This window comes from Rhinichthys klamathensis, unplaced genomic scaffold, assembly GCF_029890125.1.
Source record: "Rhinichthys klamathensis goyatoka isolate OS25496 unplaced genomic scaffold, OSU_Roscu_1.1 h1tg000768l_1, whole genome shotgun sequence".
Classification (NCBI taxonomy): Eukaryota; Metazoa; Chordata; class Actinopteri; order Cypriniformes; family Leuciscidae; genus Rhinichthys; species Rhinichthys klamathensis.
Genome location: NW_026607168.1, coordinates 485,734 through 512,357, shown reverse-complemented (window position 1 = coordinate 512,357; position 26,624 = coordinate 485,734). Strand labels below are relative to the sequence as shown.

Sequence of the window (26,624 nt, the reverse complement as noted above, 5' to 3'; positions counted from 1 at the left end):
AACTCGCGAGTTTACACCAAAATAATAAGACGGGTGACATAAAATACCCATATTATAACAACTTAATAAAAGATATTTGGAAAGTGCCCTTTAAAACGAAGGCTCAGTTTGCGGTTCACTATTATTTGATTGAAAACAACAAAGACAAGATCACTTATATTAAACACTTTTTTATTTATCTATTTTGTTGCGCCTTTAATTGCCTCCGCTATCATCCTGTCAATCTTCTGTCTCATTCTCGAGGGTCGCGGGCTATGATTACAGTTTCATAATCATTTAGTTACATTTTTAGTAAAATTTTATTTCACCATAATCGGTACCCACCCTCAGCCGATGGGCATTACAGTATTTGCAATGGCCATCCCGTGTCCAAAACGGAGTGTATACTGTCTACAGTGGCGGATTTAGCAAATTGGGGGCCCAAGGCGAAGGTAGTATGGGGCCCCCCATCCGATCTTTAAAATTTCCGATTTTTTTTATTTAAATAAACCATTAAATGGCACTTTCTGGGGAGTTTTGTGCAAAGAAATATAGAAAAAAAGTAGGTCTAGCAAGTCTTATATTTCTGTAATTCACACAGATCAAACACAAATATGCTGACTGAATAGATTGCTAGTGGAGAAACACTGCTTTAATTAATGTTTTTATGATGACTTTGTGAAAGGTTAACTAAACAGCATGAGCCGTCTTCCAGCTGGCCAGTAAGTTATTTGGCAAATTTCATTCATACAGATCTGTATTATGCTATAGTTTTTGATAGTGTTATACATTTCTTACAGATAATCACGATGATCATTGCGTTTGTCTTACCGAATCTGGTAGCTTTATGCAATTACAGTTTGTCTATTTTTATTAATGCCGACAGTAAAATGTTGCCAGATATTGCTACGAGGAACAAGACAAACAAAACAAAATAATAATAATAATCCGAAATAAGTTCAAAGCTTGTGTTTTGGAAATAAGATTAATATATCACTAACCCTAACATGCAACTTTCCACTTTAATAACTTCCTAAAGTGTCACATTAAATCAGAAAAACAGGTCCAGAAGACTACTGCCACCTTTCCATTAGTGGATCTGGCAACACGGAGGCTGCACGCGCGCCCTCACTCACAGCGCGCTCTCAAGCCCCGTTCACTGCGCCAGCTTCTCGCAGCAACATGAATTGCAAACACTCATATGAGGTGGTTTAAACGGCTAATTAATCATTCAGAGAGCTTGACATTTTATTTTTGAATGTAAAAAAATTACAGAGTTCCGGACCTCCGTCACCTCATAGCTGGCTACGGCCATGGACTAGTAACATATCGTTAGCATTGTTGTCATTGTCAGCGGGCATCACAAAAAAGTTTGTTACCTTCTGCAATTTTGCTAAAAACGTTTTGCTTTCCTCCCGCTTCCTGGTTTTTCTGTACACTGTCTGTTAATCACTTCTTTTTCTCCGTCAGTTTTTTTTGGGCGCATTACAGCCTTGTCACTTTCGCACGCAGAAAGTGAGATAATGGAATAGTCCAATCTAGTGAGGTGGGGGGCCCCTCCTGTCTGCGACTAATGATTTGATGCCTTTTTTCGCAAATGTTTTTAGAAATATATAATTTGCGAAAAGTAAAACAAAAACAAAAACGTAAGCATAATTTAATGGGGCATTTTGGGGGCCCCATAGGTAGCTCGGGGCCCAAGGCAATTGCCGACCTTTGCCTAATGGTTAAGTCCGCCCCTGACTGTCTAAAAGAAAAGTTCTGACTGCTGACTGAACATTGGTCTGTGCCTCACCCGCTCGGCGCTGTCAGCTACCGAAGCACCACACAGCTTTAACTCCACACAGCTAAATAAATCTGGTAAATATTAGGTGGCAGACTAATATTTAATATTTCTGGTGTAAATATTTATGTGAAACGGCGATAAGTTGCACAGAAGAAAGCCCAATCTAAGACCTTCCCTGTACAGTTTAAGAGGCGGTAGCCAGAGGACTATTATTTTGTTAAACAGAACTGAGCGACGACTGATGACGTCACATGCTCAGATTTGCATGACCAATCAGCGGAAGGGGGCGTCATATGACCGCCCCCATGTGGAAAACGAATTTTGAAGTAATTTATTCGTTTTTTGCCTGTGAACTAAAAAACGAAAAATCAAGCCAAAATCTCGTTTTGTCGTTTTTAAAAAAAAAAAAAAACGAAAAAACGAATAAAGGCGCCGTTTTCTCGTTTCTGCTTATTCCGTTTTGAATTGGAAAACAAACTATCAAAACGTACACGGACCGTACACGGACCCTGAATGGACAAATACACACAACAGTATGTCTAAATGTCCGTTTTGGAGAGTATTCATGTAAACTATGCTGGTTATGTCTTAAGTTGTGAGTGTATCATCAGTGCAATTGTATCCGCATGTCATTGGACATGATCTGACGTCTCAAAGTGACAGTGGTGTAACCCAGGTTACTAAAGATGTTTTATTTTTTTGAAACAGAAAAGAAAGAAACGGACACTTATGTGAATAAACAGTTATTTTTATTAAATATCTGTAAAGAAAAGAGAAAATAAGAATACATAAATTAGAGAAGAGTGATTTGATTTACTGAGACGATGATTGGTCCTAATAAACGAATCAGAGTTGGCCGCCTTAGTGGGTGGAGTCATCGGAGTCGAGAGATGATGCAATGATCATCTTCCGAGAGAAGCACCGAGAAAGAAGCAAATGAGCGCGATCTGGGAAGAGAAATAATTAGACTGAGCGAGCTAGTAGTTTGTTTAGAGAGATTTAGAGATATAGAACATAAAGATTTTGAGAAATAGAAACAGAACTTGATTTTGTGATAATTGATTTTGAGTAAAAGTGAAACTAGCTTATTGTACGTGCATTGAAGTACGGGCCTAAAGCTGAAAGAGCTGCTGCAAACTTTTTCTAATCGATATTAGAGTACTTTTGGTTGGGTTTTTTTTCCTTTCCCCTTTTTGCTTTCTATTTCCTTTTTATATCCCTCTGGATTTTCTTTTGGTTTTGTCTGATATTTTCTATTTGCGGAGTTTGGATGCTGAACGAGGATCGAGGAAGCTGCACGTGAGATGTCCCTGCTTCACAGCGAAAGTTCGAGAGGTTGTGCAAGCAGGAACTGGCGAGCCATGCCCAAATAAGGATCGAACTGCGAATCGAACTGTGAATAGTGTGGTAGGATCGAGCACAGGTTTTCTCTTCCTTTTCCTACTGAACTGTGAGTCAACTTGAGTTGCGGAAGAAGGATCTCGTGAAGGAACATTGAACTGGAGCTGAGAACTGGTACAATCTCATATCACGCTGAGATTTCTGTGAACACTCTGAGACACTTGGACTGTGAATTATTTTCTTTATTGTTGTTTTGTTTCAAATCCCAATGTGATTATTTCTTTTGATTTATTGATTAAGTGTTTTATCTTTTTTCTATTTTGTGAAATAAGTGTGAAACAAGAAATCATTTAAAAGGTTAAAATTGGAAGAACTATATTTAAATTAGATTAAAAGAGAAAATTATTCTTAATATTAAATAGATTAAATTAGGAATAACTTGAATAACTAAAAACATTATATATAATCATTAAATAAAAAGTCAATTAGGTGAAATTAGATTTAAACTAAATAGGAAATATAAATTTATAGTAGATAAAAGGAAAAGACTAAATGGTTATAATTAGGATTTAAATAAGAGTGTATTTATTTCTGGTTTATTTTCTTTTATCGACAGGTTGAGTTTAATTTTATTGTCTTTTTGAACATTTTCTTTTGTTTTAATTTCTTGTTACTCCTTTAAAATACATCGTACCTATTTTCCCAACTCTTAACAGTGAGTCTTTGTGCTTCTTTGCTGCTAACACAGTCTCTTGAGCGAATTCTGGTCTTCTGATCGCTGGTCCATAGTAGGGGTGACCCCGAATAGTCGAAGATTCGATGCTTCGATAGGAGGAGCCTGATTCGACTACCAATCTCACGGTCGAATCTTCGCAGATGTGTTGTTAAACGAGGATTATGTCATTTTGGCTATATGAGTGTGCTCAATGTCTGATTTCACATAGAACTACTGGTTTTCTGTCAATACGTTAATATACAGCCTATTATGATTATGCTGTCAATAAAAATGTGCAAAGAAAGAAGCTTTTAATAAATATTTTTTAACGTGCGTGCAGCGTGAATAAATCCAAACACCCCGTGACAGATTTAAGTTTCACTTTCGATCCGTGACCGACAGAGGAGCGTCTTGTCGGCAGGGATTTAAATCTTTGAAAATGTCTGGGATAAGAAAATCTAAATGCACACCATCAGAAAGGATATTCTCCAAGGCTGGATTTTCATTTTCATCAGGAAAACCATGATCGCACTTCTGCCGGCCAACGTTAACAGGTTTTCCTCGGGATGTTCTAAAATGCCTAACGTGAAAAAAGCTTTTAAAACGCTTAAATGGCACTTTTACGTGCTTAATGTATGTACAAAGTAGGCTACACACCTTAAGAAACCATTCTATGTGCAGATAAGCAGATGAACCCAGAAAATGAACGCAACGCGTTTCTCTATAGAAAGTCACGTAGCCTAAAGAAGGTATTTTATCCGCGCACACAATTTTAAAAGACTCAAACGGACACAGGCCGAGTGAAAGACTGGATTTTGTTTTTTCGATCAGGTATGGGTACAAGTGATTTCAAAACATTTCAGCCGGTTCCAATTTGATTTTTGGATACTGTGAACACGTTTAGCTAAAAAGACTGCCGCTCCAGTTTAGCGTTTATTGTTGTTTCTGCAGTTATAAGACAAAGTTGACAATCCTGGCCATACTTTCGTTATTTTAATAATTTCTTTATTTTTATTTTATTAATTGATCACTCAGGGTGATCTAATTTAACTATTTGTGACTTGTGTTATGAATATTTGTTCCCCTGCACTTTAGGCATTTTGCACACATTTGTTCTGCTTCTTGTGACTTGATTCTGACTTATTTCGTTTTGTATTTTTATTTATTATAAATGTATATTGTGTTCTTAATTGTTGATTAGTTTTCAGTGCATCGATGTTGCGCTGTAGGCCTACTTAGAGCATGCTCATACAGGCAATTCAGCCGATTTAATTTGCATGTGAAATGCAAATCCTATCTGCAGTGTGGCCTTTCTGCAGTTATTTACGTTATTTCTTAGTTTCATTGATCCAAAATGTTTTTATACATTTTCTTCTATATCTTTGTGTGATGTTCTGTACATCGCGGCTTTAAAATGTTAAAGCCCCGCCCCCTTCCCAACACCACACACATGATTCGACTATTAGTCGACTATAGGCAGGACTTGACGAATCTGATTCGACTATGAAAATCCTTAGTCGGGGACACCCCTAGTCCATAGATTGAAGCAGTGTCTTCCTTCACGCTCCTCTGTATTTCTTACTGATGAGAGTGAGGGTTGTACACTTGCCACGACACGGGTTACAGAAAGTTGGCGAGCCAGCCAGGAGACTCTTGCTTAGCAACAAGGATAGTAGAAAAAAAAAACTAATTAGTAACTGAATTTTTCTTAGAAGCGTTGATCTTGCGCTGTGACAATGGAAATCATTGAGAGAGAGAGTGTGGACGTTGCAAATGCGCTTATTGTCAAAGGTCTCACGTTGACCGAAACAGATGATGAGCTGAGTACTTTCTTGCAAAGGTATGGCTCAGTTAAACGTAATTTGATAATTGACGATCAAACGTCTGAGTTCCATCAGCATGCCATTGTAGAATATGCTCACAGCTCTGCAATGCTGGACTTAGCGCCAATGTTACCCATAACTTTGGGAAGTCTTTCGAATCCAAGTGTCATGTTCCAAGTACGAGCTTTGGCTAGCGTCTGTAACCAGACAGCCAGTGAGAAACCTCTCTCGAATGTGTTTCAGGAGGAGTTGAATGAACTCCAGGAAGTTCACTCTACCAACTGTACTCCAGAGAGAGCGCGAAATGTGAGCTGTGATGATCCTAGGAAAGCAGAAACCGTAGAAATGGGAGATTTAGAATTCAAAAACCCAATCAAGAGACAGACGAGCCCTATGGCCTTTCCAGAAACCACCGTTGGTGGTGTTACAGTGACTACTCGTTCTGGTTTCCCCATGAACGTTGTAGACCCACCAGGTATTCAGAAGATAGTTGTAGAGCACATAGTGAAGTCAGCTGATGCTGCGATGTTACAGCAAACTTCAATCCGTCTTAGGAATTTCTCAGGGAGGTGCCCGCGTCCTCCAAATGAACCTGACTTTGACACTTGGCGAGTAAGTGTAGAACTCCTGCTAAGTGATCCGGCTATTTCCGATTTGCAAAGAGTACGTAGGATCCTAGATAGCTTGTTGTCTCCTGCCGCAGACGTAGTGAAGCACGTGCGACCTCCAGCTTTGCCTGCAGTGTACCTCGAGTTGCTAGAATCAGTGTATGGTTCCGTAGAGGATGGTGACGAACTGTTGGCCAAGTTTATGGGCACTTTGCAGAACCAAGGTGAAAAGTCGTCAGATTTCTTACACTGGTTGCAAGTTCTTCTGAGTTCAACGATTAAGAGGGGAGGTATCGCGGAGAAAGATCATGATCGTTGTCTTTTGAAGCAGTTTATGAGGGGATGTTGGGATAATGGTCTCATTGACAGCCTTCAGTTAGGGAAGAGCGGAACCCAGCCACTCACTTTCGCTGAGTTGGTTGTGTTAATTCGAACAGAAGAGAATAAACGTACTTCCAAAGAAGAGAGAATGAAAAAGCACCTTGGGTTGCCAAAAACTCCTGTTGGTTACCCGAAACCTCGAGCTGCCACCCAGCAAGTGTCAGTGTATTCTCATGAAACACCAAATGCCAGTAGTTCTGAAACAGATTCTCTAAGGAAGCAACTTGCAGAAGCTCAGGCCCAACTTGTTACTTTAGGTAGAAATTCAGATCAGAAACGCCAGAGCGGATGTTCTGAAAAAAAAGAATTTGATGCTTTGAGAAAAGTAGTGGAAGAGTTGCGTGCTCAGATAGCCGCTATGCGAGTTTCCATGACTCAAGAAGCAAAACGTGAAGATTCGGATAGCTTAGAAGTCGCTAATCTACGACGACAGGTAGCTGAACTGCAAGCTCAGAATGTTGCTCAGATAAATTTTAGAGATCACTCCCATGTGATTGCTGGTCCTCGAGTTTTTCCGCCTCAGAGTTTGATAGAGACAGATACTGGTCGAGATGTTAGAAGGGCCCAACCAATGACCAATCGGCCTCGTCCCGGATATTGCTTCCGATGTGGAGAGAATGGTCATTTGGCTGTTGCCTGTGATAATCCAGCAAACCCCTTGAGAGTTGAAGAAAAGCGTCATAAGTTGAGAGAGCAGCAGGCCCAGTGGGACTCTCTGCACGGGAATTCTTCCTTGTCTTTAAACTAAGGGACGTCTCTGTAGCGGGGCATAGAGAGACGAGGTGTAACTTGAACCGCCCTAAGTGTTGTAGACAAGCGGCCGTCACGAGTAACCAGACTAGATCACCATTAAAGAACCTGCCAGAGGGGTTAGTAGGAGGAAAGTGCACAGCGCAGATTGTTATTGGGGGTAAAGAAGTTAGTTGTCTCCTAGACACAGGATCTCAGGTTACTACCATTCCTCAGTCGTTTTACGAGTCGCATCTGTCTGATCATCCGTTGAAGTCCTTGGGAAACCTACTAGAGGTAGAAGGGGCCAATGGACAAACAGTTCCATATCTAGGGTACATAGAGTTGGTCTTAAAGTTTCCGAAAGAGTTTGTGGGTGCAGAAGTTGAAATCCCTACCTTAGCTTTGGTAGTTCCGGATCTCAAGAGTCTGTTGCAAGTTTTAGTAGGTACCAACTCCTTGGATGTGCTTTATGGTCACTGTATCAACGAGAAACAGAATAATCCTTGTTCGAATCTTCATGGGTATCAGGCAGTGCTTAAAGTCCTTGAAGCGAGATGGAGACAAGCTGGCAGTGCACCGTTAGGACATGTGAAGTTGATGGGAAGTATACCTGAAGTTGTGCCTGCCGGGAACACAGTGGTCTTGAATGGCTATGTTCAGCTTCGGGAACCTTGCTTAGAGAAATTGATAGCTCTTGAACCACCTTCAACCCCAGCGTTCAGCGGTCTTTCGGTGGCGAGTTGTGTACACACTTTGCCATCCAGACGATCCTCTCAGCTGTCAGTTCTGCTTAAGAATGACACTCGTACTGATATAACGATTCCTCCTAAAGCTATACTTGCGGAGATTCACGCTGTAGAGAAAGTGATAGAGAACACCAAGAGTTCTTGCGGAGTAGAGTCATTAGCATCTACCTCTGCCAACCTTACCTTTGACTTTGGAGATTCTCCTTTGGAAAGAGCGAATTTCGAACCGGCTAAATTCCATGCCTGAAGTTTTCTCTTTGCATGATCTTGACTTCGGTTGTACTAGTCAAGTGAAGCACCAGATTAGATTGGCAGATGAGACACCCTTTAAGCATAGGGCGCGTCCAATTCACCCTCAAGACATCGATGCCGTCCGAAAGCATCTTCAGGAATTGATCTCTGCCAGAGTCATTCGCGAGTCCGAGTCTTCCTTTTCTTCGCCTATAGTGGTGGTCCGGAAGAAAGATGGTTCGGTTCGGCTCTGCATTGACTTTCGGAAGTTGAACTCTCAAACGATTAAGGATGCTTACGCGCTACCTAATCTAGAGGAGGTCTTTTCTGTGCTTACTGGTTCCAAATGGTTCTCGGTACTTGATCTGAAGTCTGGATTCTACCAGATCGAAATGGATGAAGCTGATAAGTGCAAGACTGCTTTCGTATGTCCCCTAGGCTTCTGGGAGTTCAATAGGATGCCTCAGGGAATCACAAATGCGCCAAGTACATTCCAGAGGTTAATGGAGCGGTGTATGGGTGATCTTCACAGGAAGCAGGTCTTAGTTTTCATTGATGACTTGATTGTCTTTTCAAAGACTTTAGAAGAACATGAGTCGCGGTTAGTCCAGGTCCTAAACCGGCTTAAGGAGTACGGGTTGAAGCTAGCGCCTGAAAAAGGCTGTTTCTTTCAGACATCAGTCAAGTATTTGGGGCATGTTGTTTCAAAGGACGGAGTAAAGACTGACCCAGCTAAAGTCGAAGCTTTAAAGACTTGGCCGAGACCTACCAACTTGAAAGAGTTAAGAGCTTTCTTAGGCTTTGCGGGGTATTATAGAAGGTTCGTGCGTGACTACTCGAAAATAGTCAAACCTCTCACGGGACTCACTGAGGGGTACCCTCCACTTCGCAGGGGCCGCAGTGGGAAACGAGAGGGGAGCGAGTTTTTTTACACGAAAGAGCAGTTTGGTGATCGATGGACTGATGCATGTCAGAATGCGTTTGATGATGTTATTTCAAAGTTGACCTCTGCTCCTGTCCTGGGCTTTGCTGACCCCAGACTTCCGTATACGCTCCACACTGATAATAGTACTACGGGGCTGGGTGCGGCATTGTACCAGGAGCAGGACGGGCAGATGCGAGTGATAGCGTTCGCCAGTAGGGGATTGACAAAAAGTGAGGCAAAATATCCGGCACATAAGTTGGAATTTCTTGCATTGAAGTGGGCTGTCACAGCTAAGTTTAGTGATTATTTGTATGGTACCGACTTCACTGTTGTAACAGACAGTAATCCCTTGACGTACGTTTTAACATCTGCGAAACTCGATGCTACCAGCTACCGTTGGCTGTCTAGTTTGTCAACCTACACTTTCAAGCTCCAATATAGGGCTGGGAGTCAAAATCAGGATGCGGACGGTCTTTCCCGGCGTCCACATGGTGAGCCTTTAGATGATTTGGTCTCTCAGAAAGAACGAGAAAGAATTGAACACTTCATCAGTTTACACTTCATCACCTTGCAGATCCTGAAAACAAGTCTGATGTTCTCATGGCTGATGTAGTGAAAGCGATTTGTGAAAGGCATCAGGTGATTAGTTTACCTGAAAGTCTCAGTTTGACACACCCTTCTATTACATTAGTTGAGTCTCTCGCTCATTGTGTTAATGCTTTGCCGAAGGAGTTGCAACATGAGACTGAGCATGGGTTGCCTGCTCTTCCCAATCTCTCTGAGGCAGCATTGGCAGAATGGCAAGAGAAAGATCCAGAGCTCAAGGTGATAGTTGAGTGGATGAGAAATGGAACTAAGCCAGGTACCCTGAGGGGTCAGCCATCTGATTTAGCATTGTGGTTGAGAGAATGGAGTCGATTTGAGTTGAAGAACGGAGTGTTGTATAGGAAGAAGCAAGAGAACGGAGTTTCTCACTATCAGTTAGTGTTGCCAGTTGGACTAAGAGACATGGTGTTGCGTAGTCTTCACGATGATATGGGGCACTTAGGTATTGAGAGGACTTTAGACTTGGTGAGGTCCAGATTCTTTTGGCCAAGAATGTCCCAAGCCGTGGAGAAAAAGATCAAGACGTGTGAACGTTGCGTGCGTAGAAAAAGACCTCCAGACAGAGCCGCTCCCCTGGTTAACATTCAAACCAGTAGACCCTTGGAGTTGGTCTGTATGGACTTCTTGTCATTAGAGCCAGACCGCAGTCATACCAGTAACATATTGGTTATTACGGATCATTTCACGAAATACGCCGTAGCAGTACCGACCCAGAATCAAACGGCTCGTACAGTTGCGAAGTGTTTGTGGGAAAACTTCCTGGTACATTATGGGTTTCCCGAAAAGCTACATAGTGACCAAGGACCTGATTTTGAATCCCGTACAATAAAAGAGTTGTGTCAGGTAGCGGGTATTCACAAGATTCGTACTACGCCTTATCACCCCAGGGGTAACCCGGTAGAGCGTTTTAACCGGACGCTTCTCCAAATGTTGGGAACGCTAGAGAATGAGAAAAAGTCTAGGTGGAAGGAGTTTGTAAAGCCCTTGGTACATGCATACAATTGTACGCGTAATAATACAACAGGGTATGCTCCTTATGAGCTTATGTTTGGACGTCTTCCTCGTTTGCCTGTAGATTTAGCTTTTGGATTGCCAGCAGAATCTCCAGGTAAATCTCACTCTCAGTACGTTAAAGATTTGAAAGAACGGTTACGAGAGAGCTATGACATAGCTAAGAAGAATTCTGCTAAGATAGCAAAGCGCAACAAGGGAAGGTTTGATAAACGTGTGGTTGATTCAACTTTGGAAGAGGGTGACAGAGTTCTTGTGCGCAATGTTAGGTTGCGAGGAAAGCACAAGCTCGCAGACAAGTGGGAGCAAGGAGTTCAAGAAGTGGTTAGAAGAGCGGGAGATTTACCGGTGTAAATAGAGTGGTCCCCTCAGGACATTACATCGTGGCTTGTTGTTGCCTTCTGGATTTTTGCAGCCGAGTCAACAGGAGGAACAGCGTAAGCAAAGGGTTCGCAGGCCCAGAACTAGAGCCTGTGCAGATAATGATTCACACGAGCCAGAATCTGAGTGTGAATATGAGTCTGACACTGATCGATTCATTAATCCTGCATTTAGGGATACATTGGATTTTGAAACCCGAGTTTTGGTGAGACCCGAGCACTTACCTTGTCGAAATCCTTGTAACGTCCCTGTTGACTTACCTGTGGACGAACCTGTGAGAGAGAACTTACCTGAATCTGGAGAAGCAGAAGCTCCTTCTGTTGAGATAGAACCTGTTCGTGTTGATTTAGAGATTCCAGTGAGAGAAGATCCAGAAATTGATCCCTGTTCTGAGTTTCCTTCCCAGGGAGCTGAAACAGAAATTGGTTGTGAAGGTGAAAACAGAAATGAAGAGAATCCAGGTTTGATTGAAGCTGGAGATGTTGAAATTGATCAAAGTGAACGAGAGAACGACACAGAGTTTGAAGAGGGAGCTATTCCCAGACGTTCGCAGAGAGAGCGAAAACCTGCAAAAAGGTTTGAATATCCCCAGTTAGGGAACCCACTTACTGTAGTGATTCAATCTCTGTTGCAAGGTCTAAGTGTGGCATTCAGTACTGCCTTAGAGGAAGTAAATGCTTCTTCTGTTGATGTACCTGTGGTTTTGATTCAATCCCAAAAATATGTAGATGCAGCGGGACGTGCATGTATTTAAGAGGGGAGGGTGTAACCCAGGTTACTAAAGATGTTTTATTTTTTTGAAACAGAAAAGAAAGAAACGGACACTTATGTGAATAAACAGTTATTTTTATTAAATATCTGTAAAGAAAAGAGAAAATAAGAATACATAAATTAGAGAAGAGTGATTTGATTTACTGAGACGATGATTGGTCCTAATAAACGAATCAGAGTTGGCCGCCTTAGTGGGTGGAGTCATCAGAGTCGAGAGATGATGCAATGATCATCTTCCGAGAGAAGCACCGAGAAAGAAGCAATGAGCGCGATCTGGGAAGAGAAATAATTAGACTGAGCGAGCTAGTAGTTTGTTTAGAGAGATTTAGAGATATAGAACATAAAGATTTTGAGAAATAGAAACAGAACTTGATTTTGTGATAATTGATTTTGAGTAAAAGTGAAACTAGCTTGTTGTACGTGCATTGAAGTACGGGCCTAAAGCTGAAAGAGCTGCCGCAAACTTTTTCTAATCGATATTAGAGTACTTTTGGTTTTTTTTTTTTCCTTTCCCCTTTTTGCTTTCTATTTCCTTTTTATATCCCTCTGGATTTTCTTTTGGTTTTGTCTGATATTTTCTATTTGCGGAGTTTGGATGCTGAACGAGGATCGAGGAAGCTGCACGTGAGATGTCCCTGCTTCACAGCGAAAGTGGCGAGCCATGCCCAAATAAGGATCGAACTGCGAATCGAACTGTGAATAGTGTGGTAGGATCGAGCACAGGTTTTCTCTTCCTTTTCCTACTGAACTGTGAGTCAACTTGAGTTGCGGAAGAAGGATCTCGTGAAGGAACATTGAACTGGAGCTGAGAACTGGTACAATCTCATATCACGCTGAGATTTCTGTGAACACTCTGAGACACTTGGACTGTGAATTATTTTCTTTATTGTTGTTTTGTTTCAAATCCCAATGTGATTATTTCTTTTGATTTATTGATTAAGTGTTTTATCTTTTTCTATTTTGTGAAATAAGTGTGAAACAAGAAATCATTTAAAAGGTTAAAATTGGAAGAACTATATTTAAATTAGATTAAAAGAGAAAATTATTCTTAATATTAAATAGATTAAATTAGGAATAACTTGAATAACTAAAAACATTATATAGAATCATTAAATAAAAAGTCAATTAGGTGAAATTAGATTTAAACTAAATAGGAAATATAAATTTATAGTAGATAAAAGGAAAAGACTAAAGGGTTATAATTAGGATTTAAATAAGAGTGTATTTATTTCTGGTTTATTTTCTTTTATCGACAGGTTGAGTTTAATTTTATTGTCTTTTTGAACATTTTCTTTTGTTTTAATTTCTTGTTACTCCTTTAAAATACATCGTATCTATTTTCCCAACTCTTAACAGTGAGTCTTTGTGCTTCTTTGCTGCTAACACAGTCTCTTGAGCGAATTCTGGTCTTCTGATCGCTGGTCCATAGATTGAAGCAGTGTCTTCCTTCACGCTCCTCTGTATTTCTTACTGATGAGAGTGAGGGTTGTACACTTGCCACGACACGGGTTACAGTGGCAATAAACATAATGCGGTCTGTGTCCTTAATATTGATCAAGCAACAAAAGAAAAAGAGAAAAGCATTCACTGTTTGTTAATAGCTTTAATAAGGATTAATTATATTTAATTCATACAAATAAATATGTCTGCTTGAAAGAATAAAGAATGATGTTTGCAAGTAGTTATAAAGAATGCATATTCATTGAAAAGAAGAATGTTCTACTTTAGGAAAAGTGGTTTTATTTAATTTTAAGATATTTTTAAGTCACAGTAGTTAAATCTGTGTCTGTATTGCATGTTCAAACTTAAAAATCATTCATAATAATAGGTTAATCGATGTTTTCTCCGGGAGTATATGAGTTCGGAAATTTTAGAGAAATTCTAAATTAACGCATTACAATTTACCTAAACCCATTATATTTTAGTCGACTAAATCTACTGTAGATTTAGTCGACTAAAATGTTATTGTATTTCGTCGACTAAAACTAGACTAAAACTAAAACAATTCAGATGACTAAAATATGACTAAAACTAAATGGCATTTTAGTCAAAAGACTAAGACTAAAACTAAATCAAAATTTGCTGTCAAAATTAACACTGCAAGAGAGGTTAAACACTCTTTATAGTGGTTTAAAGTGTGTGAACATCCTCCAACAGCTGTTAATCATAGTATTTCTATTTCCCTGCCTAGTTTAAGCAGAATGAAGAAAGACATGGAAGTTCTTGAACTCTTCAAAGAAGTGCAGCTCATCAGAGAAGCTGCTGGAGAAGCCCAACTCTTTGCATGAGGTCTTGACTGTGTGGACTACACAGAGAGGGATTGTCTCAAAAAGCAGTTGGGCCATCGGCATTATCATGATCTTCTTCTGCTCCAAGACCAGGCTCTGTATCCGGGCTTTATCGACGGGTTCAGGCGAGGCGCTGTAGGAGACCACAACGTTTAGCTTGTCATCCGACGCCGGCACCTGAAAGCGACTCTTTCCCGTCAAACCCTGGATGTCTTTCATGCTGGTGCACAGGCCCGTGGGGGAGTTAAAGATGCGGACTGACCAGCACACCCAGTCGTACTTCTTTTTCAGGTGCTCTACCAGCATGACGGCTAGTTGCTGGTTGCTTTTGTCGCTTTGATCTCTCACTATGCGTTTGGCTTCCAGCTCGGCCTGCGACGGAAAGCTGTTGATGCAGTCTTCAATCACGACGTTCATTTTAGACTGGACCACATTCATCTTCTCGTTCCAATCTTGAAGTAACTTCTCCTCGTCGTGGTCGCCTTTCAACGCCGCGTGTCCCAGTAAGACGATCAAACCGACCCAGAACAATTTCTTGAGCGTAGCGCAGAAATTCTCCACCGACCTGCGGCTCTTCTGCTCATAATTCAGAGTGATTTCCAGAACAGACTCTCCTGAGAAGTTTTCTCCGGTTACGGCATTATACAGAGTGTGCAAGTTTTTGTCGCCCCCCGTCCTGTTGAAGTGTTCCAGGAACGTTTTCTTTCTGACATCTTTGAATTCAGGTTTCGCATTCAGGACGTCCATGAATTTGCGGAATTGGTTGGTCAGATTCTCCTCCACGGAGAAGTAGGTGGCATCTATGCCGCTCTTCTTGATCTCCTGATTTATCTGCTGGACCTCTTCAAAAACAACTTCCAGGCTCTCTCGCACCTTCTGGAACTGCTCCTTCATGTACTCGGCCTCTTTGCTTTCCACATTATCCAGCGCCAGCTTCATAATCGTAGCTGCGATGGAGAACAAAGGGAACAAATCTCCAGAAATGCTGGCCAACACTTCTGCGCCCTGCTCAAACACTTCCATCACGGTCTCGACGACATCCATATTCTGTGCAACAAGTTTCTGCAGCTGCTCGGCCATCTTTCAGTTTATATAGCAAGATGTCTCTGTGTAAAATAAGATTAGTACATAATTAGAAATTTACCATTTAAAGGGGTCATGAATTGAGAAATCTAATTTTCCTTGATCTTCTGACATATAAGAGATCATTCAACATTCAAAGAGAACATTCAACTACTAAAGTTTCAGAACTCAAAACTTCCACATTAGTCAGAAAACAGCTTTTATTGAAGCAAAGCTCAGAAAACGACTTGCTTCGGATTTTGTCACATTATTGCAATGAAAGACTGCCTCTGCGGAAGAAGATCAACGCCTACTTCTACGTCATTGCTTCTTTAGGCCCGCTCACTGATTCACGCATGTCATGTAGGAAATACGAGAGACGCAAACACAGGATTTACTTTAGCAACAAAACTATATAGAGGATATAGAGGACAGAGCAAAACTCTGAGGATTACAAGACGTTTTGAAGTGGCAAGTTGTGGAAAAACAGTCTTGGCATTGCCTTCCTTGTGATCCTAAAATTAAGAAAGTGTGGATGAATTTTATTTTTAACAACGTTCCAGTCAGATCAGTTTATTATACTGTGGATTCGTTTTTTAAACAACACAGTTCGACGCAGGGTTTTCAGAGAGACTGAATAAAAAAATGAATGAATAATTAATAAAAGATGACGCAGTGCAGACTATATTGGTACTGACAGTAATGTCGCAACACACAAGTGTGAGTAACAGTGTTCTTACCATGTGTCACTATTGCTTTGTCTGATACAGATCGTTTGATATGTACTGAGTATTTATACAGTAGCGCTGCAGTCAAACTGTGAATAGTTGTGATTGGCTGTTCTTTCCTTTGTCATTTATGTGATTTATTTGCCACAACCAAGATTTTTCAACATTAGAAGTTTTAAAGACAATTCCACACGTGTAATGGCGGGGATGTTGAAAATGATTTTAATATGCAAAACTGTTACCCAATCATAGCAGTGGGCGTTTACTTCCAAGCCTTGAATGCGGCACGCCAATCAAAACAGTGTTCGAAAGAGAGGGTCAAAAACAGTATATAAAATAGCTTCTCATTTGAAAGACTAAGCTTGGACATTTGTGCACATGCTATCCAGTTTGCACATTTTTATGCATGCAAACCTTTAGTGAATAACGGTCTTTGTCTCCTGAGACTGGTATACGGAAAGAAACTTACATGTGTCAGTCTTCGTTTCCTCTGAATCTTTAAACGGTCAGTGTGAATCAGGGTGGGCTTGCTAAAAAAAGATAAAGGAAATGAGAAATGTTTTATACAAACTATAAAAGCAGCGACACAACCTCAACAACACACACCAGGTGTATGTACACATGCTAAAAGAGGCTCTCTCGTTCAACCACACCTTCACTTGCATTAAAGACATGGGCCAGATGCATTCATTCAATTCAAACATGCACTAAAAGAAGTGGCAAATAATGTAAGAACAATTACTCACACAGTATGCAATATGCAACAATAGAGAGGACAACCATTTCAATTGGAAACAGTTCGAATGGATTTCCCCTTTTCCATAATAATGATGCAACACTATTTTTGTTAAGTAGCTTGTTAGGTCATATTATAACTTCCTAAAAGTCCAACGTTTGGACATACTTGACTGACTTAATGTCTTGTGATCTAAAGCGTTGTGCTTTATATGAGTTGTTTTATAAAATAATATACATTTTGTTGTTTAATATTTTTAATGTCTTTAGCATTATTTGAAAATGTGGAAAAATGAACGGAGTAAGCGTGTGCAAACTTTTGACTGGTTGTGTAACATTAAATAAACAGAATGCTGATACACTATTCTCTTACATAAAGTTGCCACAATGGTACGTTAATTATTTGTGATTTGTGTGATTTGATTTGTGATAATGATTTGCATCACGATACAGGGGTTACGCTACAATACGATACAGTGCGGTATATTGTAAGAAAGTGCAACATTTCTTGTTTTTGTTTTTTGCATAAAACCTGTGTAAAAATTGTATTTGCATTTATATCACTAATCACTATAGTGCAATCTAATAGTGATAAAGGGAAAATAGCAAAGTGCTTGCAAGATTCTTTAGGTAATATCCAGCAAAACCACTGATGATTTTCCATTAACATTACTGGCTAGTGCCAACACAGGTGTGGGAATAATTAGCAGGGTAGTTCAACTAGCTGAGCAAGAACCTTTTTCCAAAGCACCTCAGCAGTAACCATGGAAACAAGACAAGAAAAACACCATGTCAGCTTCTCTCCAGACACACACATTTTATGCTCTTTTTAACTGGGCAGTAGCTACAAAATTCCAATCTAACAAAATATCACGAATGCAAGCAATTATGTTACTTACAAACCAAAATAGACTTGTATGCATATTTAAAATTGTAAAGATATGTTGGCATGCCATGGATCATACAAAATGAATGACTAATTTAATACACTAAGTGGGGTCATTAGCTTTTATCCTCACCTGAACTCTTAACACATATGAAAAGTCCTGTGGGTCACAAATCAAAATAGCACCATTCCAATTATCCGGGGTTTTTTTCTTCATCGTTTTAGCTATAGTTAGAGTAGTTGAAAATATACAAGAACATTCGCATACCTATAAGACATCTGATAAAAATAATCTGTAAACAATTCTAATGATCAATAAGTTATGACAACAAATGTTTAATATTGCTTTAACTCATCAACATAGATTAAGCAATTTTTAAAGGGTAACTAAACCCCTGGTCAGAGCCTGACTCCACCCACTGGCAATATTTGAAAAATGCTGGAAAAGTGGGCAGAGCCCAGCGGAGATAGAGGGGACGAACCGAGGGTGGGGCTGAGTGGGGGCGTGCACCTGAGACCCGCAGTGACAGCTGCTGTCAGACTCGCTAAAATGGAGTGACGCAAGTAGCTTTGCAACAGAGCGGTCATTTGAAGTCGAGAACTTTTCTCCCTCACCTTCACCTGAAGTGGAGGAGGGTGAATTGTCTGTGGACACAGGGCCAGAGCCATATCAAGTCGAGCCGCTGGCTCAAACTTAAAGGGTTAGTTCACCCAAAAATGAAAATTAAGTCATTAATTACTCACCCCCATGCTGTACCAACCCCGTAAGGCCTTCGTTCGTCTTCTGAACACAAATGAAGATATTTTTGATTAAATGTGACAGCTGGATCACTCCTCCATAGGCTGCCTAAGGGATTGAAACCTGACGGCCCAGAAAGTCAATGAAGAAAATGTTTAAATATTCCATGTCACAACAGTGGCTCAACTATAAGTTTATCAAGTTTTTTGTGCGAAACAACAAACAAAAATAACGACTTTATTCGACTATTCCCTTTCTTCCTTGTAGGCCTGAAACGAGACTTCAAGAGATTTCCACGACGCATGCGCGAGAATTGCGATCTCCTTCAACTACTTCAGTTAAGTTCTCGGGCGTGCGCGTCGTGGAAATCTCTTGAAGTCTCGTTTCAGGCCTACAAGGAAGAAAAGGAATAGTCGAATAAAGTCGTTATTTTTGTTTGTTTTTTCGCACAAAAAGTATTCTCGTCGCTTGATAAACTTATAGTTGAGCCACTGTTGTGACATGGAATATTTAAACATTTTCTTCATTGACTTTCTGGGCCGTCAGGTTTCAATCCCTTAGGCAGCCTATGGAGGAGTGATCCAGCTGTCACATTTAATCAAAAATATCTTCATTTGTGTTCCGAAGACGAACGAAGGACTTACGGGGTTGGTACAGCATGGGGGTGAGTAATTAATGACTTAATTTTCATTTTTGGGTGAACTAACCCTTTAACTCCCGCATCGCTATCGGCATCCGATTATTCTTATATTCAGTCATTTTGAGGTAATTTTTTCCAGGATTATTATTACTATTACGTGCAGTATATTTTGCTGCTATGTGAAAAAATATCCAGCAAATCGCGCCGGCGCGTTTGTCGACACCAAAGGATTAACTTTAGCCTAATAGGAAGGAACGTAAATTGTGATTAAAAATATATGCTCACTCACATCATGACGCCGCTGCGGTGGTGGAGTACATGCAGGAAGAGCAGCGTTTGGCGTGTGGAGAAGCCCATTTCCACCTCCATTGCGTTGGAGAAGCAATCCCTTGTAAAATGCAGGTTGCACACTCGAGCGATAGGCGAGAATTAACTACCTAGGCTACACGAAATAATCTAAATAACTATATAAATGCTATGCTAACTAGATGCTAATATATATCTATCCTCCTGATCATTTTTAATACTCGTAATTCCAACTCCTGACTCGCTACAGTAGTTTTAACGGAACCAGATGCTTTTATACCAGGGGCTGCCAAGGGTGTGGTGAGCTCGCACCAAGGGCGTGACAGAGTAGCGTCAGAGAGTACCCTACGTCAGAGAGTACCCCTACTGCAGGAGCTTTCCGTTTAACCTGAAGAGGGCAGCACTCAGACGTTTTTACACCATATATTTGAAAATTAAAACACTTTATACCCAAATGTCAAAAACTGTACTTGAATCAATGAACAGCATTTATGAAGCTCCATTCTTACAGATAATTAACTAAAAAAAAGTTGTTTTAGTGTTTAGTTACCCTTTAAGCAACTTTTTTATAAGTTATACAAGATGCAACTTATTTTTTAAGTCAGTTTAATGTAATTTAAGTTCAAATGACTTAAACATCCAAGTTGATTGACAGCAGCATAGTGTTGGCCGAGATCTAGCCTATGTTGCTCTCTGTGTTTTTATTCAGTGTAGGATTGATTCATGGGCTGTGTCCGAAATCACTCCCTATCAGTGATGCGCGGGTTGATCCAAAATGAGCGGGTGCCTGCGGTCACCCGCGGTTACCCGCAGTTACGAGTCATCCAAAAATATTTTTAATGATTTTCGGGTCGCGGTCGGTCGGGTCGTTTGAAAAAAGATGCAAATTAAACCTTTGTATTTATATAGTACTAGACATAATTTTCGATGAAATATATCGGCCTACACTTTATTGGCTGAATAACTGGCACGAAGATGACACACAAGCTCAGTCAACAGTTCTCGGTTCTTTACGCGGATGCGCAGTATCAGCTGCTCGTGCTCATCACTTCTCTCAGCAGTGGCACCAACATGTCTCAGTTCAGTGAACTGTTCCTGGAGTAAAATATACTTCGGGATATTGGTTTATTTCGATTCGGAGGGACTGTCAGGCATGTCTGAAAGTGAGTAACTTTAGTAACTTGTGGATCAGCAACGATTCAGTTCGATTTAGTGTACTGGTTCGACCGGTTCACCAAAAAGAACCGGTACAAAAGAACGATTCGTTCACGAACCAGCCATGTCTATGATCACTAGTCTGCAGAGAGATGGAGGCGGCAAGAGAAAAGGTGAAGACTGGGGAGTGGAAGCTCCGAAATAATGAAAGATGATGACCAAAGTGCTGGCTTTGTTATGTGTACGTCTTCTTGCGATGCTGTGTTGTTACACGTCTATGGCCCAATGACGCTACGATGAGCATTTACTACTTTTAAAAAATGCGGTCAGGAAGCGGGTCGGGTACAATATTTTCATACTTTTTTTGCGGTCCGAGTTGCGGGCGGGTTAGTTGAAAACGTTGGTCGGGTGCGGGTTTTTTATACATTGACCCGCGCATCACTGCTCCCTATACCCTTAAATATGGCACTATTTGAGGGGACAGGCAGCCATTTGTAGTTGTGTCCGAAACCATAGGACGTTATTGAGTGAACTCATTCCATCCCACAATGCACTGCAATAACGAGTGTACAACCGATGTACACTCTAGAGCAGAGGTCACTAATAGGCGGACCGCGGTCCGGATCCGGACCCAGCCGCCGTTCTGTCCGGACCCGGACCAATAACCCATACATTATTGAGAATTATTAACGTTTGACGGAGCGTTTCTATTTTAACCTGCGCAGCTTTTCTAGCATTTATGGTACTGGTTTAGCGCGGCCCAGGAAAGTCACAGACCAATAGCATGCGTTGTAAATCGTCATGTGATGCTACTCGAGTCAGCGCGCGAGAGACACACACACACACACACACACACACACACACACACACAGGGAGAGACGAGACGAAAGAGAGACGACGTTTCACATGGCGTGCTCTAAAAAAAAGAAAAGTGGACAGCGAAAACAGAGCTTTCAATCAAGAATGGACAGATTCTTTCATGTTCATTCTTCCCACGGGCAGTTCAAAACCGGTATGTCTCATATGTTCAGAGACTGTCGCGATTATTAAGAGCGGCAATGTGAAGCGCCACTATGAGACAAAGCACAAATCGTTTGACCAAACATACCCACTTAAATCCGCACTGAGGGCACAGAAAATAAACGATCTAAAAGCCCAATATGATCGATCCAGCAGAATCCTAACACATTCATTCACTGCCCAACAACGTGCTAACGAATGTTCCCTTAAAGTTGCTTGGATTTTGGGCCAACATAAAAAAACATTTACTGATGCAGGGGTTGTCAAGGAATGCATGAGTGCGGTAGCTGAAACCTTACTTGAGGGAAAACAAAAAGAAGACGTGTGTAAAAATCAAGCAAATACCTATGTCAGCATCATCAGCCACAAAGAAAACAGAAATATTAACCCAGGATGTGCTAGCTCAGCTGGATGAAGCAATTCACAAGGCACCATGCATAGGCTTAGCTGTAGATGAGTCCACTGATGTGTCTGACAATGCTCAGCTGTTAGTTTTTGTAAGGTTCTTTAACAAGGACAAGGAAAAGTTCTGTGAAGACCTGTTAGGTGTCACACCCCTTCAGACCAGTACAAGAGGAGAGGACATCTACCTGGCCATAAAGGAGATTTTAACGAAGAGGGCAATAGAGCTGAAACAAGTGGTTTCAATAACCACAGATGGAGCCCCTACCATGGTAGGGAGAGAGAGAGGAGCTGTGGCAAGAATGAAAGAGGACAATCCTCAACTCATCTCTTACCATTGCATAATTCATCAGTCAGTCCTGTGCTCCACCCTGTCAGACGAGTATGCTGAGGTGATGAACACAATGATGAGAATGATAAACTTTCTCAGAGCTTCCTCTTCCCATCAGCATCGCATGCTCAGGGAATTCCTCAGAGAAGTTGATGCAAATGCTGATGACCTTCTGCTACACAACAATGTAAGATGGCTCAGCAAAGGGTGTTGGAGCGCTTTTGGTATATCCGAGGGGAAATCGCAGCTTTCTTGACACAGCTGAAGAGCCAGAAGGCAGCAACATTTTCTCTCTTTTTGGAGGATGACAAGAAGATGGATATTGTGGCTTTTTTGGTTGATATCACTTCACACCTGAATGAACTGAATTTAAAGCTACAGGGCAAGGACAATTCAGTTTGTGATCTGATGACAGCTGTCCGTTCCTTTCAGAGGAAACTTGCATTGTTTACGGAAGACCTGCAGGGAGACTGTGCACACTTCCCAACTGTGAAGGAACAGGTTCAGGGTGAGAGAGAGGTGTCTTCTTTTGTTGACTTTGTTGACAAGCTGATTGTAAATTTCAGCAAGCGTTTTGACAGCTTCAGCTTTGGACAGCAGCTCACCCTGTTCATTCAGAACCAATTCCTCATCACAGATCTCAGGGGGTTCTCAAAGGAAGTCACACTGCTCTTCAAGTGGGCAAATGCTGGGCCTCTCCAGATGCAACTGGTCGATCTCCAAGCAGATGTGGCCTTGAAAGAGCATTTTGGAAAAACGGATCCTGCCACTTTCTGGCTTCAAATGGTCTCAGAGACCGCTTTCCCAGGTCTGAGGAAAGTAGCCTTGTACATCTTTACCATGTTTGGCTCCACATACAACTGTGAGGCAGCTTTCTCCACAATGAACATTATTAAAAGCAAATATAGATCCAGGCTCACCAACGAGCACCTACACATGTGTATGAGAATGGCCCTAACACCATTCCAGCCCAGATTTAAAATCCTGGCCGGACAAGCAAGGGCTCACTTTTCTCACTAAGCAAGAGAAAGTGGGGAAGTGGGATATAAAAGGGAAAGAAAGAGAAAAGGAGGTGTTAAAGCTGTTCAATTGTTAATATGTGTTGAGATTGTTTATTATAAAATGTTAAAATTAAGTTAAAATTAATTTAAACTTAAGATGTGAAAGGGAGTTAACTAAAAAGTAAAAGGGAAACTCAAGCTATACTTTTTATTTAATTTTTCTAAAATTAAGCACTTTATTTTGAGATGCACATTTTTCAAAAGCTCTCTGTTTTGTTTTATTTATTTATCATTTATTTTTAAATGCAGCCTTTATTTTATTTAAATTGATAATTTATTGTTAGAGTACTTATTATTTATGATCCCTACAGTTCAATAAACTGACAATAAATATTGTTGAAATATTATTGAATTGGACTTTTATTTTATTTGACAGTCGTCTGTTGACTAGGCTACTTACATATTTTTATACAACTACTAGGCTGTGGCACTGAATGATAACGCTTAGTCATTAGATAACGTTAGTCATTGTGATGTTGCGGACCTTTGCTTGATGAAATTTTCTCTAACTGGACCTCTTAGAATTTTAATTGAATACCCCTGCTCTAGAGAATAGGCCTACCCATAATGCACTGTGAGCAACAAAAAAAAGGAGACTCACCGTTAGTCTGGTGAAATGTATAGATGTGTTCTCTAGTGTTCCAACAGAGTCCAACTGTGCCTAAAAGCAGCAGCTTCCCAGGGTCCACATATATAGATAGCAAACAGTCATTGAAACTATGTTAAATCAACATTGCGTTGTCAACATTAAGTCATTGAATCAACATCGAACTCTGATGTTGATTCTACATCATTTTGCACCCTGCTGAAACAACATTGAAATCCTGTCCATAGATCAACGGAATTTCAATGGTATTTCAATTATCAGGAATATTGAAACAATGTTGAAATTTCCACTGAACTAAGGATCCACGTGATTTCAATGGAATTTCAATCGTTTTTAAATGTTAATTTTAAATGTAATGCCATAAATTAAATAGCCTGCTTTATCTACAGCCAGGATGTTAAAAAGTAATGGAACATTTGAAATATTGTATAAAACACTGAACACACCACACAAACAAATTAATTTTTATTAGCCTTTTTATTTAATTATTTGTAGGCTACTCTTTATTTACACTTCAATGTCCTCTGACGCCTGAATATTTGGTCGTCCAGTCCCTCCTGCCCGGTCTGGCACATGTGAATTGGGTGACGGCGGCTGTCCCCATCTGCTGAGTAAGAGCACCTAAAACAGAAAATAAAATCACAATACAAAAAATTTGCATTTAAGTTAAACAGGAGATTATATATTATGGAGCCAGATCAGACTCATTAATAATTCACGCAAAAAATACGATTCACACATGCGTAGACAATTTCACATGCGTGAAACCTAATTCACGTACACAGAAAAAAAATTCACGTGCGTGAAAAAAAAATATATTCACAAAAAGCAATTCACATGCGCAAAATAAAATTATATATTCATAAAATACATTTCACAAATGCAAAACACAATTTGTAGATATACAACTGTTTACAAAAACCTTTGAATCTTTAAAATGTACGAGTGTGTCCTTGAATTTGAATGTGCAAATCGTCATTCACGTACGAATCGCCTTGGATGTGTGTGTGTGTATTTTTGAGACTTTCCTGGCAGCGCTTACTCGTAAAACAGAGCAGTCGTACTCTTTAGCCAATCAGATTTAAGCTCATCAATCGACCAATCAGTATCACATGAGGGCGGGCCTACCTGCATGTTACGTCATCAGCTTTCGACCAGTTCATGGCTGAGCAGAGGTAAGTGCAGTTAATCGTTCATTTCTGTGTTAACTGAAGTTAAAGAAGCTTGAGATCAGTTGATGCAATAGTTTATTAACTGCTGTTTAGTCCACATGTGAACATAAACATTTATTTTTAGTATTGATGGATTTTCATGTCCTGTCCACCACACATTCAACTGATGATAATGTATGTAATGACGTGCATATATAGGAGACATGTTTTGTTTTAAGCATCATATATTATGTAGTTTTATTGTTTCAGATTTCCGAGACAGACGATGTATGAAGTTGCAGACAACCAGAACTGTGATCTTACCATTCCTACTGTAAATCTTTGAAAACAGTCCTGTTGCAAGCCAACCATTTTGACAGTTGTTTCAACAAGAGGTTGAAAGTGATGCATTGTTACTGTATTCATTTGTCTCCTGCGGACTATATGTACACGCTCTAGGAATACAGCCCTGCTATGCATGCATTATTAAATGTTCTTGTCAGAATGAAAAGATTCAAAGACATAGTTCAATTTGATGTACACGTTTTATTAATTTGAAAGTTTCCGAAATTCTTTGGGAATAAAATATATATAAAATGACTTGATCATGATTAATGTTCCTGTTACATATGAAGATCATGAACATTCAGTACAGAGAAATATACATCTCTTCCAGAGTTGTGAGATCCAGTCAGAGTCTGCTTTGCTTTTAAAGTATATAAATATACGTGAAATACATCAAGTGAAAAGTGAACAAATGAATTGTGTTCAATCCAGTCATCAGTAGACCTCTCTGTTAGGACATATCAGATTTTGTCCTGATATTTAAAATAGTAAAAACCTATAGTACGAGAGGTGCAGACAGAGGACGTGGGAAATTAAGTGATGGTATTTGAATAGAGTTTACTGAGTAATCTTAGTCGCATAATCTTAATTGCCTCTCTATGATAAGTACCTTTGTCTTATCAGCACAAAATCAGATTTGCCTATTTTACTAAGCAAAGTAAAATTAATGCTTCACAATATTGTCCTGTGAGACCTTAAGATGACAATAAAAAACCTTATTTAAAAACCTTAAGATGACAATACAGCACAAAACATAAGGAAATGCATGTTGAATATTGGTAATATGGTACAATAACATTACTTAATGTATATTAACTAACCATGAGCAATAGATTTGTTGCGGTGTTTGATAATCTTTGTTAACGTTAGTTAAAAATATAGCTGTTTATTGTTACTTTACAGTGCATTAACTAATGTTAACAAGATTTTAATTAAGTATTAGTAAATGCTGAAATTAACATTAACAAAAAATAATTAAAGGCTGTTTACGTGCAGTTCATTATTAGTTCATGTTAACTAATGAAACGTTATAGTAAAGTGTTACCAATTAAGACATAAAAACAAAAGTATAAAAGAGAATAAAGAAACAACATGAGTTAAGATGTTTGTGACTGCTATCCAGATGTCACAC

General features: G+C 40.1%; 1 protein-coding gene across 1 annotated transcript; it reads right to left on the bottom strand.

Moving 5' to 3' along the window:
- Positions 1-14,139: 14,139 nt before the first annotated feature.
- On the bottom strand, positions 14,140-24,073 carry LOC130077679 (protein rapunzel-like). The gene is made up of 3 exons (XM_056242989.1): positions 23,991-24,073; positions 16,584-16,644; positions 14,140-15,430 (listed from the first exon to the last, which is right to left on the bottom strand). The coding sequence occupies exon 3, from the start codon at positions 15,402-15,404 to the stop codon at positions 14,229-14,231; it is 1,176 nt and encodes a 391-aa protein (XP_056098964.1). The 5' UTR covers positions 15,405-15,430; positions 16,584-16,644; positions 23,991-24,073; the 3' UTR covers positions 14,140-14,228.
- Between the last annotated feature and the right edge of the window lie 2,551 nt (positions 24,074-26,624).

What these genes read in the sequence shown, in the direction of transcription:
- LOC130077679 (XM_056242989.1), bottom strand. Translation starts at nt 15,404, where the DNA reads ATGGCCGAGCAGCTGCAGAAACTTGTTGCACAGAATATGGATGTCGTC.